This window comes from Coregonus lavaretus (genome assembly GCF_964263955.1).
Source record: "Coregonus lavaretus genome assembly, chromosome: 1".
NCBI lineage: Eukaryota > Metazoa > Chordata > Actinopteri > Salmoniformes > Salmonidae > Coregonus > Coregonus lavaretus.
The window spans coordinates 68,496,155-68,515,029 of NC_139988.1; the positions used below are offsets into that span (position 1 = coordinate 68,496,155).

Sequence of the window (18,875 nt, forward strand, 5' to 3'; positions counted from 1 at the left end):
CAAACACACACACAAAATTTGAAACGTCTACTGTCGCCCGCAACCAAACAAGTTTTAAGGATTATTTATCTGTCTGTGTTGCAGTGACAGCAGTGGAGAAATTCTCAACAACAACTGTGTGATGGAATACCACCGGACCACAGGAACCCTCAGTGCCCACTTCAGGAACATGGTGAGTAGAAAAAAAGATGTGTTGGTGCTTATTTGTCCTATGTCATACATGTACAGATGTATTAACCCTTTACACTTGTAGGAATTGGCCTATATGCATAGGGCTCAATTGAAATCTTTCTTACAGAAGAAATATGAATAGCATATGCATAAGCTTGGTAGCAATTGAAAGGGAACAGTTTGGTCTAATAATTCTCCCATAATCTCCAAAGTTGAGGACACAACAGTTCACCTGACACAAGACTGAATCCAAACATTACACAGTTGATTTTATGTTCATTTTACATTTACTGTACTTTTTGCCGCATTTGTTGATAACGAAATCTGAAAATACTCTGGATACATTCAGTAACATGATAAGAATATTCCTGGAAAATGTGGGGTAGGTGCAACATATGACAAGGGTTTGAGTGAGAGGACTAACTGGTTTCTCCAAGTGGCCACACCCCTCTCCAAATTGTGCACAGTTAAGTAATTTCAATGCACTTTTATGACTCAAAGAAGAGCTCCACTATGTGCCGTTGAGGAACAAGAGCAAGCACACTTGTAGTTGTTTTGTTTGGAACACAGCCCTGCATCTCTGTCATCACACAATTACTGTTGTTTACACTATCCAAAAACGGGCCGTTATAAATCGCGATCTGGGTCAGGTGGGCAGCATTTGAAGGCTTGTTTTATTGCCAACATGACTAGCTAAGTTATAAAATACGATCTTAGTGTTAGGCTTTCACAGGGCAAATCAGAGAAACTGAGCGTAATTTTGGTGCGGATAGAAAGGAATCGAGTGCATTCTGGTGCGTGTTCCGCAGCTAATCTTCTTTACAATAGACAAACAGGTTAATTCTGTTCAGAACAACACAGGGTATGATGCCATGTCATCTTGTAACTGTACATCAAACATGGTGATCATAAACGTTGAAACTGTTTATGTTTTATGATATGGAAAAGGGAAGTACATATTTGGACTCACAGGTGTTTGGCTTGCTTGTATGACGTCAAAGTGGGATTTATTATAATCCTCAATGTCTCATCTTTCAAAATACATTGTCCTCTTAATTTACAGCATTTCCATCTCTCAGACAACAAATGTGCAAAAGTTGTCCTATTAGCGGGAGGGATGGGGGCAAGTTCTTGTCGCAAGCGGTGCTCATGTTCAGAACGGCTGTCAGTCAAAACCCATACAGTGCTGTGAAGCGCAGAGCCTAAGCTCTGACTTCATTTATAGCATTTTACTGTACAGCCAGTGCATTCCAATTTAGGGGCTTATCAGTGCCCAAATCTGCCAATTTCAACACATACAGCTCTGGAAAGAATTAAGAGACCACTGCATATTTTCCTTTAATCAGCATCTCTACATGTATGACAGCCATTCCATTCCAGTGTCTGTTGAATTCCAACACAGGCACACCTCATTCTACTGAATTAGGTACTGATTAGGTGATCACATGAACCAAATCTTATTTAACGAGGAAAAGTATAAAAACCACTGCTGTGGTCATCACTATCCTCTTGCAATAGGACCAGCTGGAAGGCAAAAACAGTGCTAATAGTACCTCAAAAGTAATATTAATCAAAAAAGAACTATTGACCATACCAAAAGAGTTGAAAAGGAAAGTTTTGAGTGAGGAAAAGAAGGGTTCAATTCTGGCTTTACTGGCAGAGGGATACAGTGAGCGTCAGGTTCATAAGAACAAGGTCAAGCAGCAGACATTGGGGACAACAAAGCTACAGACCGGCAGAGGGCGAAAACGACTCTCTACTGACCGGGATGACCGCCAACTCATTCGAATGTCACTCAACAACCGTAGGATGACATCAAGTGACCTACAAAAATAATGGCAAACGGCAGCTGGGGTGAAGTGCACGGCGAGGACGGTTCGAAACAGGCTCCTAGGGGCAGGGCTGGAGTCGTGCAAAGCTAGAAAAAAGCCCTTCATCAATGAGAAGCAAAGAAGAGCCAGGCTGAGGTTTGCAAAAGACCATAAGGATTGGACCGTAGAGGACTGGAGTAAGGTCTTCTCTGATTAGTCCAATTTTCAGCTTTGCCCAACACCTGATCGTCTAATGGTTAGACGGAGACCTGGAGAGGCCTACAAGCCACAGTGTCTCGCACCCACTGTGAAATTTGGTGGAGGATTGGTGATCTGGGGGTGCTTCAGCAAGGCTGGAATCGGCAGATTTGTCTTTGTGAATGACGCATGAATCAAGCCACGTACAAGGTTGTCCTGACATTGTTCCCCAACTCTGAGGATTGGTTTTTCCAGCAGGACAATGCGCCATGCTACACAGCCAGGTCAATCAAGGTGTGGATGGAGGACCACCAGATCAAGACCCTGTCATGGCCAGCCCAATCTCCAGACCTGAACCCCATTGAAAACTTCTGAAATGTGATCAAGAGGAAGATGGATGGTCACAAGCCATCAAACAAAGCTGAGCTGCTTGAATTTTTGCGCCATGAGTGGCATAAAGTCACCTGACATCAATGTGAAAGACTGATGGAGAGCATGCCAAGACTCATGAAAGCTGTGATTGAAAATCAGGGTTATTCCACCAAATATTGATATCTGAACTCTTCCTAAGTTAAAACATTACTATTGTGTTGTTTTAAAATGAACATTAAGTTATTTTCTTTGCATTATTCGAGGTCTGACAACACTTTTTTTGTTATTTTGACCAGTTGTCATTTTCTGCAAATAAATGCTCTAAATGACAATATTTTTATTTGGGAGAAATGTTGTTAGTAGTTTATAGAATAAAACAAAAATGTTATTTTTACCCAAACACATACCTATAAATAGTAAAACCAGAGAAACTGATAATTTTGCAGTGGTCTCTTAATTTTTTCCGCAGCTATATATGGGTACGAGTGTAAAGGGTTGATATGCATGTGTGAATAGGAAATGTGTTTTTTGCATATCCCAACTCCCCCTGAGACACCCTCGGAGAGTGGGGTCACGGCCAGGGTCTGCCATTATCAACGGCGACCCTGGAGCAATTAGGTTTAAGTGCATTGACAGATTTTTCACCTTGTCAGCTCGGGGATTCGTTACTGGCCCAACACTCTAACCGCTAGGTTAGAATGATTTATACTAATAAATACAATTACATTACTGATGTATTGTAATTGGATTTAAGGGGCATTTTACTCCAAAACCATTGGTGATTTTGCCAAATTGTGATATGTACATGTGGTCAAAATGTTGTAGCATTTGTGTGGTTGTGGTCGATAAGCAGAGGTTGTTGTGGTCTCTCCTGTAGTCCCTGAAGCGGATCAAACGGTCGGACCGTCGCGGGGCTGAGTCAGTCACAGAGGAGAAGTTCACAGTCATGTTTGAGTCCCAGTTCAGCGTGGGGGGCAACGAGCTGGTGTTCCATGTCAAGGTAACAGGAAAATCCACTTCTAGAAACACCATGGCCCAGTTTGTCAAAACATTTCATCCAGATCAAAATGATCCTGTGTTGTGTTCAATTCTGTGTAGTCTGTGGTCCCTTCTAATGTTTTGGATGCAGTTTTAAGACAAAAATGGAAGCAAATCTCTAACATACCTCATCATAATGCTATTACAAAGATCATGTTATATGATACCATGACATTTGGTAGAAATATTGTCTTTGTGTCCTTAAATGAAGGGGGAACACAATTTAATGGGGCAACAGGATTGAGAGAACACGGGATCATTTTGATCAGATTTGATGTCTTTCATTCTGTAGTGAACTTTGAGTATGATGACCTAAATTAGTCTAATTAATCAATTAATGCAGTCAGTCAAACTGTTTTATTCTTGCTTCTGTCTCCAGACATTATCTCTCCCTGTGGTTGTGATAGTTCACGGTAGTCAAGACAACAACGCCACGGCAACGGTCCTGTGGGACAATGCTTTTGCAGAGCCGGTGAGTTTATTGGCCTTTACCGGAAGACACTTTGCATACGCCTCTTTTGCACATCTCTTATCTGCCACTGTAGTTTACGTAAGAGTTGGAAAGGCTCAGAACAACTCCTGTGTATACGTCATTCTTATCCCTTTTTCTCGCTTTCCCTGATTTCACCCCTTTGCTTTCCCCCCTTGCTGTTCCAACTCTCTCTCCTTCTCCCGCTTCTCTCCCTCTCATACACACACACTGCTTTCGTCTCCCTTGTTTATTCTCTGTTCCCTTTCTCTCTCTTCCTCCTCCATCCCCAATCCCCCAGGGCAGGGTGCCATTCATAGTGCCTGACAAGGTGCTGTGGCCCCAGCTGTGTGAGGCCCTGGACATGAAATACAAGGCAGAGATGCACAGTGCCCGCGGCCTCTCCGACGACAACCTGGTCTTCCTGGCCCAGAAGGCCTTCAGCAGCGGCAGCATAAACCCAGACGACTACCGCAACATGACCATGTCCTGGGCCCAGTTCAACCGGGTACAACTGTTTGGTTTGACTTTTATATTGTTTTACCAGTGCACTGTCTATTACTAACGACTACTTTTTACTGACTACCTCCACAACCTGACCATGTCCTGGCCCCAGTTCAAACAAGTTCAACCGTTTCACCACTGACTACTACCGCAACATGACCATTAAACCACTGGAATAGGGATGTTGCCACAGACTTAAAGCTGTAATCCATGATGATGAAACAGCCACGCCAGTTTGCGATATTACAACAAAAATGATTTACTGCAAACAACGAACACAGTTTTTTCCCCTCTGACATCATTGCACACACGATATAAGAGCAGTATGTATTGTCTTTTTTTTAACCATTCTCAACAACGCTCCTCAACACGGCATCATAAACAATAACAGTGGTGGTGGGGCGGCCTGTGGCGCTGTTTCCCCATACTGCGGATTCCATCTTTAAGACTAACAGCAATACCTGTGTCAAAATGTATGCACTCACTAACTGTAAGTCGCTCTGGATAAGAGCGTCTGCTAAATGACTAAAATGTAAATGTAAAATAGTATTTGTATTAGAAGAAAACCCAATGGTATTGTGAACCAGGTTTAATTATCTATTCTATCCACAGGAGAGCTTGCCTGGGAGGAACTTCACCTTCTGGCAGTGGTTTGATGGAGTCATGGAGCTCATGAAGAAACACCTGAAGCCCCACTGGAATGACGGGTGAGAGGAGTGCTTCAAGTCAGAGCATTTCCATTAGAGTGGCTGTGTGGCCGAATTCTCTGGACGCCTCTTCCCTATAGTTTAACAACCGTACCTTTTACACTTGTGCGGGATTTTCTACTTTACACACAAGAAAATGTACAGTGAGGGGAAAAAAGTATTTGATCCCCTGCTGATTTTGTACGTTTGCCCACTGACAAAGAAATGATCAGTCTATAATTTTAATGGTAGGTTTATTTGAACAGTGAGAAACAGAATAACAACAAAAAAATCCAGAAAAACGCATGTCACAAATGTTATAAATTGATTTGCATTTGAATGAGGGAAATAAGTATTTGACCCCCTCTCAATCAGAAAGATTTCTGGCTCCCAGGTGTCTTTTATACAGGTAACGAGCTGAGATTAGGAGCACACAAAGGGAGTGCTCCTAATCTCAGCTTGTTACCTGTATAAAAGACACCTGTCCACAGAAGCAATCAATCAATCAGATTCCAAACTCTCCACCATGGCCAAGACCAAAGAGCTCTCCAAGGATGTCAGGGACAAGATTGTAGACCTACACAAGGCTGGAATGGGCTACAAGACCATCGCCAAGCAGCTTGGTGAGAAGGTGACAAAAGTTGGTGCGATTATTCGCAAATGGAAGAAACACAAAAGACCTGTCAATCTCCCTCGGCCTGGGGCTCCATGCAAGATCTCACCTCGTGGAGTTGCAATGATCATGAGAACGGTGTGGAATCAGCCCAGAACTACACGGGAGGATCTTGTCAATGATCTCAAGGCAGCTGGGACCATAGTCACCAAGAAAACAATTGGTAACACACTACGCCGTGAAGTGTTTTTCTGCTAAGGGGACAGGACAACTTCACCGCATCAAAGGGGCGATGGACAGGGCCATGTACTGTCAAATCTTGGGTGAGAACCTCCTTCCCTCAGCCAGGGCAGTTAAAATGGGTCGTGGATGGGTATTCCAGCATGACAATGACCCAAAACACACGGCCAAGGCAACAAAGGAGTGGCTCAAGAAGAAGCACATTAAGGTCCTGGAGTGGCCTAGCCAGTCTCCAGACCTTAATCCCATAGAAAATCTGTGGAGGGAGCTGAAGGTTCGAGTTGCCAAACGTCAGCCTCGAAACCTTAATGACTTGGAGAAGATCTGCAAAGAGGAGTGGGACAAAATCCCTCCTGAGATGTGTGCAAACCTGGTGGCCAACTACAAGAAACGTCTGACCTCTGTGATTGCCAACAAGGGTTTTGCCACCAAGTACTAAGTAATGTTTTGCATAGGGGTCAAATACTTATTTCCCTCATTAAAATGCAAATCAATTTATAACATTTTTGACATGCGTTTTCTGGATTTTTGTTGTTGTTATTCTGTCTCTCACTGTTCAAATAAACCTACCATTAAAATTATAGACTGATCATGTCTTTGTCAGTGGGCAAACGTACAAAATCAGCAGGGGATCAAATACTTTTTTCCCTCACTGTACGTACCTGCTATTCGCTCTGTCGCTTTCCCCTCCTTCCTGTTCTCACTCACCCCACACATGATCGGCCGTCTTTGTCTGGTGTACAAACTTTGACAAACTGTAACTATAAACTGCCTTTCTCTGTTGTAAGCTGTCTATAATAAACAGCAATCGGATTTACAGCCCATACACATTGTAACATCTGTGGGGCGGTTCGATTCGCTCGCTCGCGCAGCCTCAGCCTTTCCATTAACCCGATTATTAGACTGTATTGTTGGTGTTGATGAAAGGAAGGGGTTGGATGAGCAGCCTTTTGACCATAGTCTTATTGTGAAACACATCTTAAGAATTGTGGAATGAAATAGCGCAACGTGTGTGTGTGCCTGTTGTTTTTTACATATTGTGTGTGTGTGTGTTTACACACCCGTTTGTGTGTGTGTGTGTGTGTGCGTGCACGTTAACTTTCATACTGTGTGTGTGTGTGCATGTACTGCGTACACTTATGCGTGTATGTTTACATACTGCGTGTATGTGATATGCAGGGCGATCATGGGCTTTGTGAACAAACAGCAGGCCCAGGACATGCTGATGTCCAAGCCCAACGGGACCTTCCTGCTCCGCTTCAGTGACTCTGAGATCGGGGGCATCACCATCGCCTGGGTGGCAGAGAACCCCAATAAAGCAGGTACTGTACTATACTACCCACCTAGGAGTAGGCAGAGTGTTTTCGGACCAAAACATGAGCCCATGCATGGTTGTCCACATCGTGATCGAGTGTAGGTAATTGAGCCAGGAAAAACATTGTTGCCGATATTCATTTGGTTGACAAACGGCTAACATAATGCAGATAGATATGATGTTAATGTGTAACTTGATGTAAAAAAAATTATCTGTGAAACTGTTGCCGCAATATGTGGAAATAGCTCCACCATTTCCTGGTTTCTAAAATGTTCAACGGATTCTTCGTTTTTTTAAACAAAATAAGCAATTTGTAGTACAGAGCTGCGGTTCCCGACCTATTCAGTTCCGGAGACCACTAAATCACCTTCAAAAGCTCTTGAGGAACCAAACATGACATTTAAGGAGTGGAAGCATAGAAATATCACATAGAATATATCTACTGTTTTTTACACTTGCTTTCAATGACAATGGCAGATCTATAACTCACATTTTTATCTGTAATATGTCGGGTTGTACACAAAGCTACATAATGGACTTTTAAGATGTTCTCTTGCTGTAGTCCAGGTCTCTCCCTCAAAAAATGATTGATGTCAATGAGCCTAATCTGGCTAAATAGAGGTTGACATTTTATTTTTCTCTGATATTGTTCTCAAGGGGAGAGGCTGGTGTGGAACCTCATGCCGTACACAACCAAAGACTTTTCCATCCGCTCACTAGCCGACCGCATCAGTGACCTCAACCACCTCATGTTCCTCTATCCTGACCGGCCCAAGGACGAGGTCTTCTCCAAGTACTACACCCCTCCTCTCTGTACGTACCCTCATCCTTCACCTTAACTTTATTTTTGTTTCTTAAATAAGTTGTTAATCTCAAACTTGGCTCTGTTCTCATTATCTCTCAGCAAAAGCAGTGGATGGCTACGTCAAACCGCAGATCAAGCAGGTTGTGCCAGAGTACGTATACTGTCATGCATATAACAATCTCTTACTATTTCTAAACCCACACACTGAACTGATAATACCCAATTCCAAATCTGGCGCAAGCCTCTACCCTATCCAATGGCGATTTCTAATTTGGCAATTGTGTAAAAATTACTTTGGGTTTATAATAAAGACCACGCTCATGAAGCATTTCTAAGTTATATTCTTCAATAATCAATGGGTAAATACCCAACATTTTAACAACCATTAAACAACTTCCTAAATCCCAGGCTGTAGCTTTAATGTGATTATGCTTCCTGTCCTCCCTGTAGATTCACTACTCCCAACCCTGAGCCGTCCAGTGGGAACCCCACCTACATGGACCAGGCACCCTCCCCGTCAGTAGCTCACCCCAACAACTTTGCAATTTTCCCTCCCATGTAAGTACACTACAGATGAGAATGTATCGATGTACAGCAGTGAATAGTCATTAGATTACATAAAGTTCCTTCTAAGATGCGCTTGTTTGTGGCTACCCAGCTCCCCCAGGACTGTCGCGCAGAAGAAATACCAGCCCACACAGAGATGCACGAGATTACTCCGTTAGTTTACACTATATTTATATCAATGTTTCCCTCTATGGGACTTGTGATCGAATCAACATATCTTTGAATGCAACAAACAAAACAAATCTAACTTTGCAAGATTGATTCAGTAATTATGTTGTAGGTAGAGCGCATCAGAGGATAATTCTGTCAGGTAGCCTACGAGCGTTATTTTTCCACTATCGCGAGTGGGTGCGCTTATCAGAACAAAGTGCATAGTCGCGTGTACACAAATTTGCAAGTTATTAGCCCAGATATACAGTACCAGTCAAAAGTTTGGACACACCTACTCATTCAAGAGTTTTTCTTTATTTTTACTATTTTCTACATTGTAGAATAATAGTGAAGACATCAAAACAATGAAATAACACATATGGAATCATGTAGTAACCAAAAAAGTGTTAAACAAATCAAAATATATTTTATATTTCAGATTCTTCAAAGTAGCCACCCTTTGCCTTGATGACAGCTTTGCACACTCTTGGCATTCTCTCAACCAGCTTCACCTGGAATGCTTTTCCAACAGTCTTGAAGGAGTTCCCACATATGCTGAGCACTTGTTGGCTGCTTTTCCTTCACTCTGCGGTCCAACTCATCCCAAACCATCTCAATTGGGTTGAGGTCGGGTAATTGTGGAGGCCAGGTCATCTGATGCAGCACTCCATCACTCTCCTCCTTGGTCAAATAGCCCTTACACAGCCTGGAGGTGTGTTGGGTCATTGTCCTGTTGAAAAATAAATGATAGTCCCACTAAGCGCAAACCAGATGGGATGGCGTATTGCTAAAGAATGTTGTGAAAGCCATGCTGGTTAAGTGTGCCTTGAATTCTAAATAAATCACTGACAGTGTCACCAGCAAAGCACCCCCACACCATCACAGCTCCTCCTCCATGTTTCACGGTGGGAACCACACATGCGGACATCATCCGTTCACTTACTCTGTGTCTCACAAAGACACGGCGGTTGGAAGCAAAAATCAATTTGGACTCCAGACCAAAGGACAGATTTCCACCGGTCTAATGTCCATTGCTCGTGTTTCTTGGCCCAAGCAAGTCTCTTCTTATTATTGATGTCTTTTAGTAGTGGTTTCTTTGCAGCAATTCCACCATGAAGGCCTGATTCACACAGTCTCCTCTGAACAGTTGATGTTACTTGATCTCTGTGAAGCATTTATTTGGGCTGCAATCTGAGGTGCAGTTAACTCTAATGAACTTATCCTCTGCAGCAGAGGTAACTGGGTCTTCCTTTCCTGTGGCGTTCCTCATGAGAGCCAGTTTCATCATAGCGCTTGATGGTTTTTGCGACTGCACTTGAAGAAACTTTCAAAGTTCTTGACATTTTCCGGATTGACTGACCTTTTATCTTAAAGTAATGATGGACTGTCGTTTCTCTTTGCTTATTTGACCTGTTCTTGCCATAATATGGACTTGGTCTTTTACCAAATAGGGCAATCTTCTGTATACCACCCCTACCTTGTCACAACACAACTGATTGGCTCAAAAACATTAAGAAGGAAAGAAATTCCACAAATTAACTTTTAAAAAGGCACAACTGTTAATATAAATGAATTCCAGGTGACTACCTCATGAAGCTGGTTGAGAGAATGCCAAGAGTGTTCAAAGCTGTCAAGGCAAAGGGTGGCTACTTTGAAGAATCTCAAATGTAAAATATATTTTGATTTGTTTAACACTTTTTGGGTTACTACATGATTCCATATGTGTTATTTTATAGTTTTGATGTCTTCACTATAATTCTACAATGTACGTCAATCGACTCCAGGTCGATTAGAGCCATCTAATAATTGAAAATAAGCACACACTGTGCTTGAGTTTGCGCCCAGGTCTGTGTGTGTGTTGGGACTGGGAGGAGGGGGTGTCAAAACTATACACAAAAGAGAAGGGTCAAAATCTCTCCTCCAAGAGGCGAACTCAGGACCTTTAGATCCCAGGGCAGTGACGTTAACCGCTACGCTACAAACCCTGTCATGAATGCATTATCTTGATACCATTTAAATGGAACGTCTGATGTTGACAGGAAGCTTTCATTGCACAGTGTTTTGTTCATTCACTCTGTACTGATTTAAACGTTTTTTTCCTATGGCTTGGTTAAATAAAATACTTTTAAAACAGTTGATGTGTTGAAAACGGTAACATAGCTAACCAAGTTGGCAAGCACAGTGTTTTATACAGTGCGTTCGGAAAGTATTCAGACCCCTTCCCTTTTTCCACTTTGTAGTACGTCACAGCCTTATTCTAAAATGTATTCAATAAAAAAAATCATCATCAGTCTACACACAATACCCCATAATGACAAAGCAAAAACAGGTTTTTAAAAATGTTTGCAAATGTCTTACAAATTATAAACCGATACCTTATTTACATAAGTATTCAGACCCTTTGCTATGAGACTCAAAATGTAGCTCCGGTGCATCCTGTTTCCATTGATCATCCTTGAGATGTTTCTAAAACTTGATTTGGAGTCCACCTGTGGTAAATTCAATCGATTGGACATGATTTGGAAAGGCACACACCTGTCTATATAAAGTCCCACATTTGAAAGTGCATGTCAGCGCAGAAACCAAGCCATGCGGTCAAAGGATTGTGTCGAGGCAGTATTTGGTAGCATTGCCTTTAAATTGTTTAACTTGGGTCAAACGTTTCGGGTAGACTTCCACAAGCTTCCCACAATAAGTTGGGTGAATTTTGGCCCATTCCTCCTGACAGAGCTGGTGTAACTGAGTCAGGTTTGTAGGCCTCCTTGCTCGCACACGCTTTTTCAGTCCTGCCCACACATTTTCTATAGGATTGAGGTCAGTGCTTTGTGATGGCCACTCCAATACCTTGACTTTGTTGTCCTTAAGCCATTTTGCCACAACTTTGGAAGTATGCTTGGGGTCATTGTCCATTTGGAAGACCCATTTGCGACCAAGCTTTAACTTCCTGACTGATGCCTTGAGATGTTGCTTCAATATATCCACATAATTTTCTTCCCTCATGATGCCATCTATTTTGTGAAGTGCACCAGTCCCTCCTGCAGCAAAGCACCACCCCCGTGCTTCACGGTTGGGATGGTGTTCTTCGGCTTGCAAGCAACCCCTTTTTTCCTCCAAACATAACGATGGTCGTTATGGCTAAACAGTTCTATTTTTGTTTCATCAGACCAGAGGACATACGATCTTTGTCCCCATGTGCAGTTGCAAACCGTAGTCTGGCTTTTTTATGGTGGTTTTGGAGCAGTGGCTTCTTCCTTGCTGAGCGGCCTTTCAGGTTATGTCGATATAGGACTCGTTTTACTGTAGATATAGATACCTCTGTACCGGTTTCCTCCAGCATCTTCACAAGGTCCTTTGCTGTTGTTCTGGGATTGATTTGCACTTTTCGCACCAAAATACGTTAATCTCTAGGAGACAGAACATGTCTCCTTCCTGAGCGGTATGACAGCTGCGAGGGCCCATGGTTTTTATACTTGCATACTATTGTTTGTACAGATCAACGTGGTACCTTCAGGCGTTTGGAAATTGCTCCCAAGGATGAACCAGACTTGTGGAGGTGTACAATTTATTTTGTCTACAATTTCTTTTCTGATGTCTTGGCTGATTTCTTTTGATTTTCCCATGATGTCAAGCAAAGAGGCACTGAGTTTGAAGGTAGGCCTTGAAATACATCCACAGGTACGCCTCCAATTGACTCAAATGATGTCATTTGTAAGTGAAACAATCTGTTTTCATCATTTTCAGGAATTTTCCAAGCTGTTTAAAGGCACAGTCAACTTAGTGTATGTAAACTTCTGACCCACTGGAATTGTGATACAGTGAATTATAAGTGAAATAAACAATTGTTGGAAAAATTACTTGTTTCATGCACAAAGTAGATGTCCTAAATGACTTGCCAAAACTATAGTTTGTTAACAAGAAATGTGTGGAGTGGTTGAAAGACTAGTTTTAATGACTCCAAGCTAAGTGTATGTAAACTTCCGACTTCAACTGTATTTATATGTGTATATGTGTGTGTTCAAAACATTAGAAACACCTGCTCTTTTCATGACATACAGTGGCTTGCGAAAGTATTCACCCCCCTTTGCCATTTTTTCTATTTTGTTGCCTTATAACCTGGAATTAAAATTGATTTTTTGGGGGGGTTGTATCATTCAATTTACACAACATGCCTACCACTTTGAAGATGCAAAATATGTTTTATTGTGAAACAAACAAGAAATAAGACAGAAAAACAGAACTTGAGCATGTATAACTATTCACCCCCCCAAAGTCAATACTTTGTAGAGCCACCTTTTGCAACAATTACAGCTGCAAGTCTCTTGGGGTATGTCTCTATAAGCTTGGCACATCTAGCCACTGGGATTTTTGCCCATTCTTCAAGGCAAAACTGCTCCAGCTCCTTCAAGTTGGATGGGTTCCGCTGGTGTACAGCAATCTTTAAGTCGTACCACAGATTCTCAATTGGATTGAGGTCTGGGCTGTGACTAGGCCATTCTCAAGAATTTCCCTGTATTTAGCGCCATCCATCATTCACTCAATTCTGACCAGTTTCCCAATCCCTGCCGATGGAAAAACATCCCCACAGCATGATGCTGCCACCACCATGCTTCACTGTGGGGATGGTGTTCTCGGTGTGATGAGAGGTGTTGGGTTTGTGCCAGACATAGCGTTTTCCTTGATGGCCAAAAAGCTCATTTTTAGTCTCATCTCACCAGAGTACCTTCTTCCATATGTTTGGGCTGTCTCCCACATGCCTTTTGGCGAACACCAAACGTGTTTGCTTATTTCTTTCTATAAGCAATTGCTTTTTTCTGGCCACTCTTCTGTAAAGCCCAGCTCTGTGGAGTGTACGGCTTAAAGTAGTCCTATGGACAGATACTCCAATCTCTGCTGTGGAGCTTTGCAGCTCCTTCAGGGTTATCTTTGGTCTCTTTGTTGCCTCTGATTAATGCCCTCCTTGCCTGGTCCGTGAATTTTGGTGGGCGGCCCTCTCTTGGCAGGTTTGTTGTGGTGCCATATTCTTTCCATTTTTTAATAATGGATTTAATGGTGCTCCGTGGGATGTTCTAAGTTTCTGATATTTTTTATAACCCAACCCTGATCTGTACTTCTCCACAACTTTGTCCCTGACCTGTTTGGAGAGCTCCTTGGTCTTCAGGGTACTGCTTACTTGGTGGTGCCCCTTGCTTAGTGGTGTTGCAGGCTCTGGGGCCTTTCAGAACAGGTGTGTGTATATATACTGAGGTCATGTGACACTTAGTTTGCACACAGGTGGTCTTTATTTAACTAATTATGTGACTTCTGAAGGTAATTGGTTGCACCAGATCTTATTTAGGGGCTTCATAGCAAAGGGAGTGAATACATATGCACACACCACATTTCCGTAATTAAAAAAATAAAAAATAAAAATTAAACAAGTTATTTTTTTCACTTCACCGATTTGGACTATTTTGTGTATGTCCATTACATGAAATCCAAATAAAAATCCATTTAAATTATAGGTTGTAATGCAACAAAATAGGAAAAACGCCAAGGGGGATGAATACTTTTGCAAGGCACTGTAGACTGACCAGGTGAAAGCTATGATCCCTTATTGATGTTACTTGTTAAATCCACTCCAATCAGTGTAGATGAAGGGGAGGAGACAGGTTAAAGAAGGATTTTTAAGCCTTGAGAGAATTGAGACATATTGTATGTGTGCCATTCAGAGGGTGAATGGGGAAGACAAAGATTTAAGCGCCTTTGAACGGGGTATGGTAGGTGCCAGGCACACCGGTTTGTCAAGAACTGAAACGCTTCTGGGTTTTTTACGCTCAACAGTTTCCCGTGTGTATCAAGAATAGTCCACCACCCAAAGGACATCCAGCCAACTTGACACAACTGTGGAAGCACTGGAGTCAACATGGGCCATCATCCCTGTGGACTGCTTTCGACACCTTGTAGATTCCATGCCCCGACAAATTGAGGCTGTTCTGAGAGCAGAAGGGGGTGCAACTCAATATTGTATACACATACTGAGTGTACAAAACATTAAGAACACCTTCCTAATATTGTGTTGCACCCCCTTTCATAGCTTTCACCTGGTCAGTCTGTCATGGAAAGAGCAGGTGTACTTAATGTTTTGTACGCTCATTGTACATATTTGTTTTACTGTAGGTAGCGTTCGTTAACGCTAGTCTGTTGTACCTGCGCCAGAACTATTTTTCATCCTATATATTTTTCTCCATCTTCTTTTTAAATAGTGAGCTAACATGTTTTCAGGACTTATTTCCCTGACTGATCAAAACTTGTTTTCTCATGCTATCTCTTGTCTCTCTGCAGCATATAGTGAGCAATTTATTTGGAACATCATATCACAATCGAATCGCAATACATATAGAATCGTGAGAATCGCAATACATATTGTATCGGCACCTGAGTATCGTGATAAAATTGTGAGGTCCCTGGCGATTCCCAGCCCTATTAACTGCGTGGTTGCTACGCTATCTCCACTTCACGCGATTCCCGGGTCATGCCTTCAGTGGTCTTGCTGTAGCTGGATCCCACTGACACCCTTGTGAATTTTGTGTGTGTGAGAGTAGCGTGCGCAAATTCACATAGACAGCATAGTGTATGCCAGCGTAATTGTCATGAAAATCCAATATAAACGTTATGTTCTCTCTTGAAATCTGAAAAAGTCAGGTGGGAATCAAACTCCCTACCCTTGGGTTTCAAGGCTAGCACACTACAAACTGTACCAGAAGCCCAGTCATAATGCTTGCTAAGTCACCGGTTTGCTAATATGGTCTTTTTCAGACTGACTGACGTGATTTCTAGGGCTGGGAATTGCCAGGGACTTCACAACAAAATATTATCATGGTACTTCGGTGCCGATACGATATGTTTAGCGATTCTATATGTACAGTTGAAGTCGGAGGTTTACATACACTTAGGTTGGAGTCATTAAAACTCGTTTTTCAACCACTCCACACATTTCTTGTTAACAAACTATAGTTTTGGCAAGTCGGTTAGGACATCTACTTTGTGCATGACACAAGTAATTTTTCCAACAATTGTTTACAGACAGATTATTTCACTAATATTTCACTGTTTCACAATTCCAGTGGGTCAGAAGTTTACATACACTAAGTTGACTGTGCCTTTAAACAGCTTGGACATTTTCCAGAAAATGATGTCATGGCTTTAGAAGCTTCTGATAGGCTAATTGACATCATTTGAGTCAATTGGAGGTGTACCTGTGGATGTATTTCAAGGCCTACCTTCAAACTCAGTGCCTCTTTGCTTGACATCATGGGAAAATCAAAATAAATCAGCCAAGACATCAGAAAAAAAATGTGTAGACAAGTCTGGTTCATCCTTGGGAGCAATTTCCAAACACCTGAGGTACCACGTTCATCTGTACAAACAATAGTACGCAAGTATAAACACCATAGGACCACGCAGCTGTTATACCGCTCAGGAAGGAGACACGTTCTGTCTCCTAGAGATGAACGTACTTTGGTGGGAAAAGTGCAAATCAATCCCAGAACAACAGCGAAGGACCTTGTGAAGATGCTGGAGGAAACAGGTACAAAAGTATCTATATCTACAGTAAAACCAGTCCTATATCGACATAACCTGAAAGGCCGCTCAGCAAGGAAGAAGCCACTGCTCCAAAACCGCCATAAAAAAGCCAGACCACAGTTTGCAACTGCACATGGGGACAAATATCGTACTTTTTGGAGAAATGTCCTCTGGTCTGATAAAACAAAAATAGAACTGTTTGGCCATAATGACCATCGTTATGTTTGGAGGAAAAAGGGGGTTCCTTGCAAGCCGAAGAACACCATCCCAACCGTGAAGCACGGGGGTGACAGCATCATGCTGTGGTGGTACTTTGCTGCAGGAGGGACTGGTGCACTTCACAAAATAGATGGCATCATGAGGAAGGAAAATTATGTGGATATATTGAAGCAACATCTCAAGACATCAGTCAGGAAGTTAAAGCTTGGTCGCAAATGGGTCTTCCAGATGGACAATGACCCCAAACATACTTCCAAAGTTGTGGCAAAATGGCTTAAGGACAACAAAGTCAAGGTATTGGAGTGGCCATCACAAAGCCCTGACCTCAATCCTATAGAAAATGTGTGGGCAGAACTGAAAAAGATTGTGTGAGCAAGGAGCCCTACAAACCTGACTCAGTTACACCAGCTCTGTCAGGAGGAATGGGCCAAAATTCACCCAACTTATTGTGGGAAGCTTGTGGAAGGCTATCCGAAACGTTTGACCCAAGTTAAACAATTTAAAGGCAATGCTACCAAACACTAATTGAGTGTATGTAAACTTCTGACCCACTGGGAATGTGATGAAATAAATCATTCTCTCTACTCAATTTGTTCTCAACTGGCTTACCTGGTTAAATAAAGGTGAAATAAATCAATAAAAATTATTGACATTTCACATTCTTAAAATAAAGTGGTGATCCTAACTGACCTAAGACAGGGAATTCTTACTAGGATTAAATGTCAGGAATTGTGAAAAACTGAGTTTAAATGTATTTGGCTAAGGTGTATGTAAACTTCCGACTTCAACTGTAACTCGATTCTATATGTATTGTGATTCGATACTGCAATTTTTTTGAGTCGATGTTCCAAACATTGCTCACTATGTCTGCTGCAGAGGGACAAGAGAGAGCCATGAAAAAACAAGTTTTGATCAGTCATGGAGATAACCTGTTGGCTCACCATTTTTAAAAAGAAGAGGAGAACAAGCTATATGATGAGAAATACTGCCTGTGGCAAATCGGTACTTGGAGTCACAGTATCGAAATAAAATAGGAAAAATATATATATTGCGGTACCATACTACCCTCATACAACTCTGGACTTCGAAGCCAGTTCCACTGCATTTTTACATTGGTTCTCTCTATTCAGGGACTGATTTAGATGTGGGACACCCTGTGGGTGCAATTAATTATCAGGTAGAACAGAACCAGCAGGCTTCGGAGCTCAATGCCCCTGCGCTACTATAGATTCTTTCCCCCATCACTAATGATTCCTTTTCTCTACATGTCCGGCTTTTGGTACAGATATTCTATCAGACATTATGCCTTACTGATAGCGGTCTGTGTGTCTCCCTTCCCACCCCAGCAGAAGTGACCCCATGATGGACGCAGATGGAGAGTTTGACCTGGAAGACACCATGGATGTGGCCCGACACGTGGAGGAGCTCCTGCGGCGGCCCATGGCCAACCAGTGGGACGGCCAACAGTCCTGAACTTTCACCTTTGACCCCTGCACCCCAACAAGAGCAAGCACCCAGAAAACATCCAATGGTTTTGATTCCATTGGTTTATTGTCTATTTTTGTCAATTCCCAAATGTGAAATGTAAGTAATATATGAGCTATTGGATTCTTCTCTGATCTTCTTGACGTGGCAATTGATTATATAAAAAAAAAAAAACCTGTTGAAGAAAAAGCATAGTAGGAAAGGTTTGTTTGGAAGTAAGTACTGAGAAAAATGTAGGAAGGTGTGTTACGATATACAGCTATCTTTTTACAAAAATGTTTAGCTATGCTGCTTATGGCCATACTCTGAGAATGTTTAAAGAACAGGAAGGCCCGCACACTGTTTATGATCCCAGTTCACCGCTTTATTGACAACATTTAGATCCAAACCGGGTCTTCGTCAGGTCAAATAGACGGAGTGCTCACATCCCAAAATGTACACATTTCACCTCACATGACCATGACACATGGTGGGTGTGGAAACAATTCAATTAACTTTTGCTCCTAGTTAATCAGAGGTACATATGGTCATAAAGGATTATATACATACAAATCGGGCTGAGTTAAAACCTAGGCAACAGTAAAAAAGATCACGTTGGCATATGTCCATTACGCACAGGAGGCGCGGTGGCCATAGATATAATTACAGTGACCTATTTCAAAACCAATT

General features: G+C 42.1%; 1 protein-coding gene across 2 annotated transcripts in view; it reads left to right on the forward strand.

Annotated features, from left to right (window-relative positions):
• The window catches only part of LOC311136000 (signal transducer and activator of transcription 5B-like), a 37,600-nt gene extending 19,233 nt beyond the window's left edge, over positions 1–18,367 (forward strand). Inside the window, exons 10-19 of one of the 2 annotated variants that reach the window (XM_084170053.1) lie at positions 85–172; positions 3,430–3,552; positions 3,970–4,062; positions 4,361–4,567; positions 5,176–5,270; positions 7,282–7,424; positions 8,075–8,230; positions 8,322–8,373; positions 8,673–8,780; positions 18,071–18,367. In XM_084170053.1, coding sequence (XP_084026179.1) covers positions 85–172; positions 3,430–3,552; positions 3,970–4,062; positions 4,361–4,567; positions 5,176–5,270; positions 7,282–7,424; positions 8,075–8,230; positions 8,322–8,373; positions 8,673–8,780; positions 18,071–18,194 — 1,189 coding nt within the window. In that variant the 3' untranslated portion in view covers positions 18,195–18,367. Of the gene's footprint in view, positions 1–84; positions 173–3,429; positions 3,553–3,969; positions 4,063–4,360; positions 4,568–5,175; positions 5,271–7,281; positions 7,425–8,074; positions 8,231–8,321; positions 8,374–8,672; positions 8,781–18,067 lie in introns of both variants that reach the window. The other variant, XM_084170052.1, reaches the window with a different exon arrangement.
• Positions 18,368–18,875: the final 508 nt, after the last annotated feature.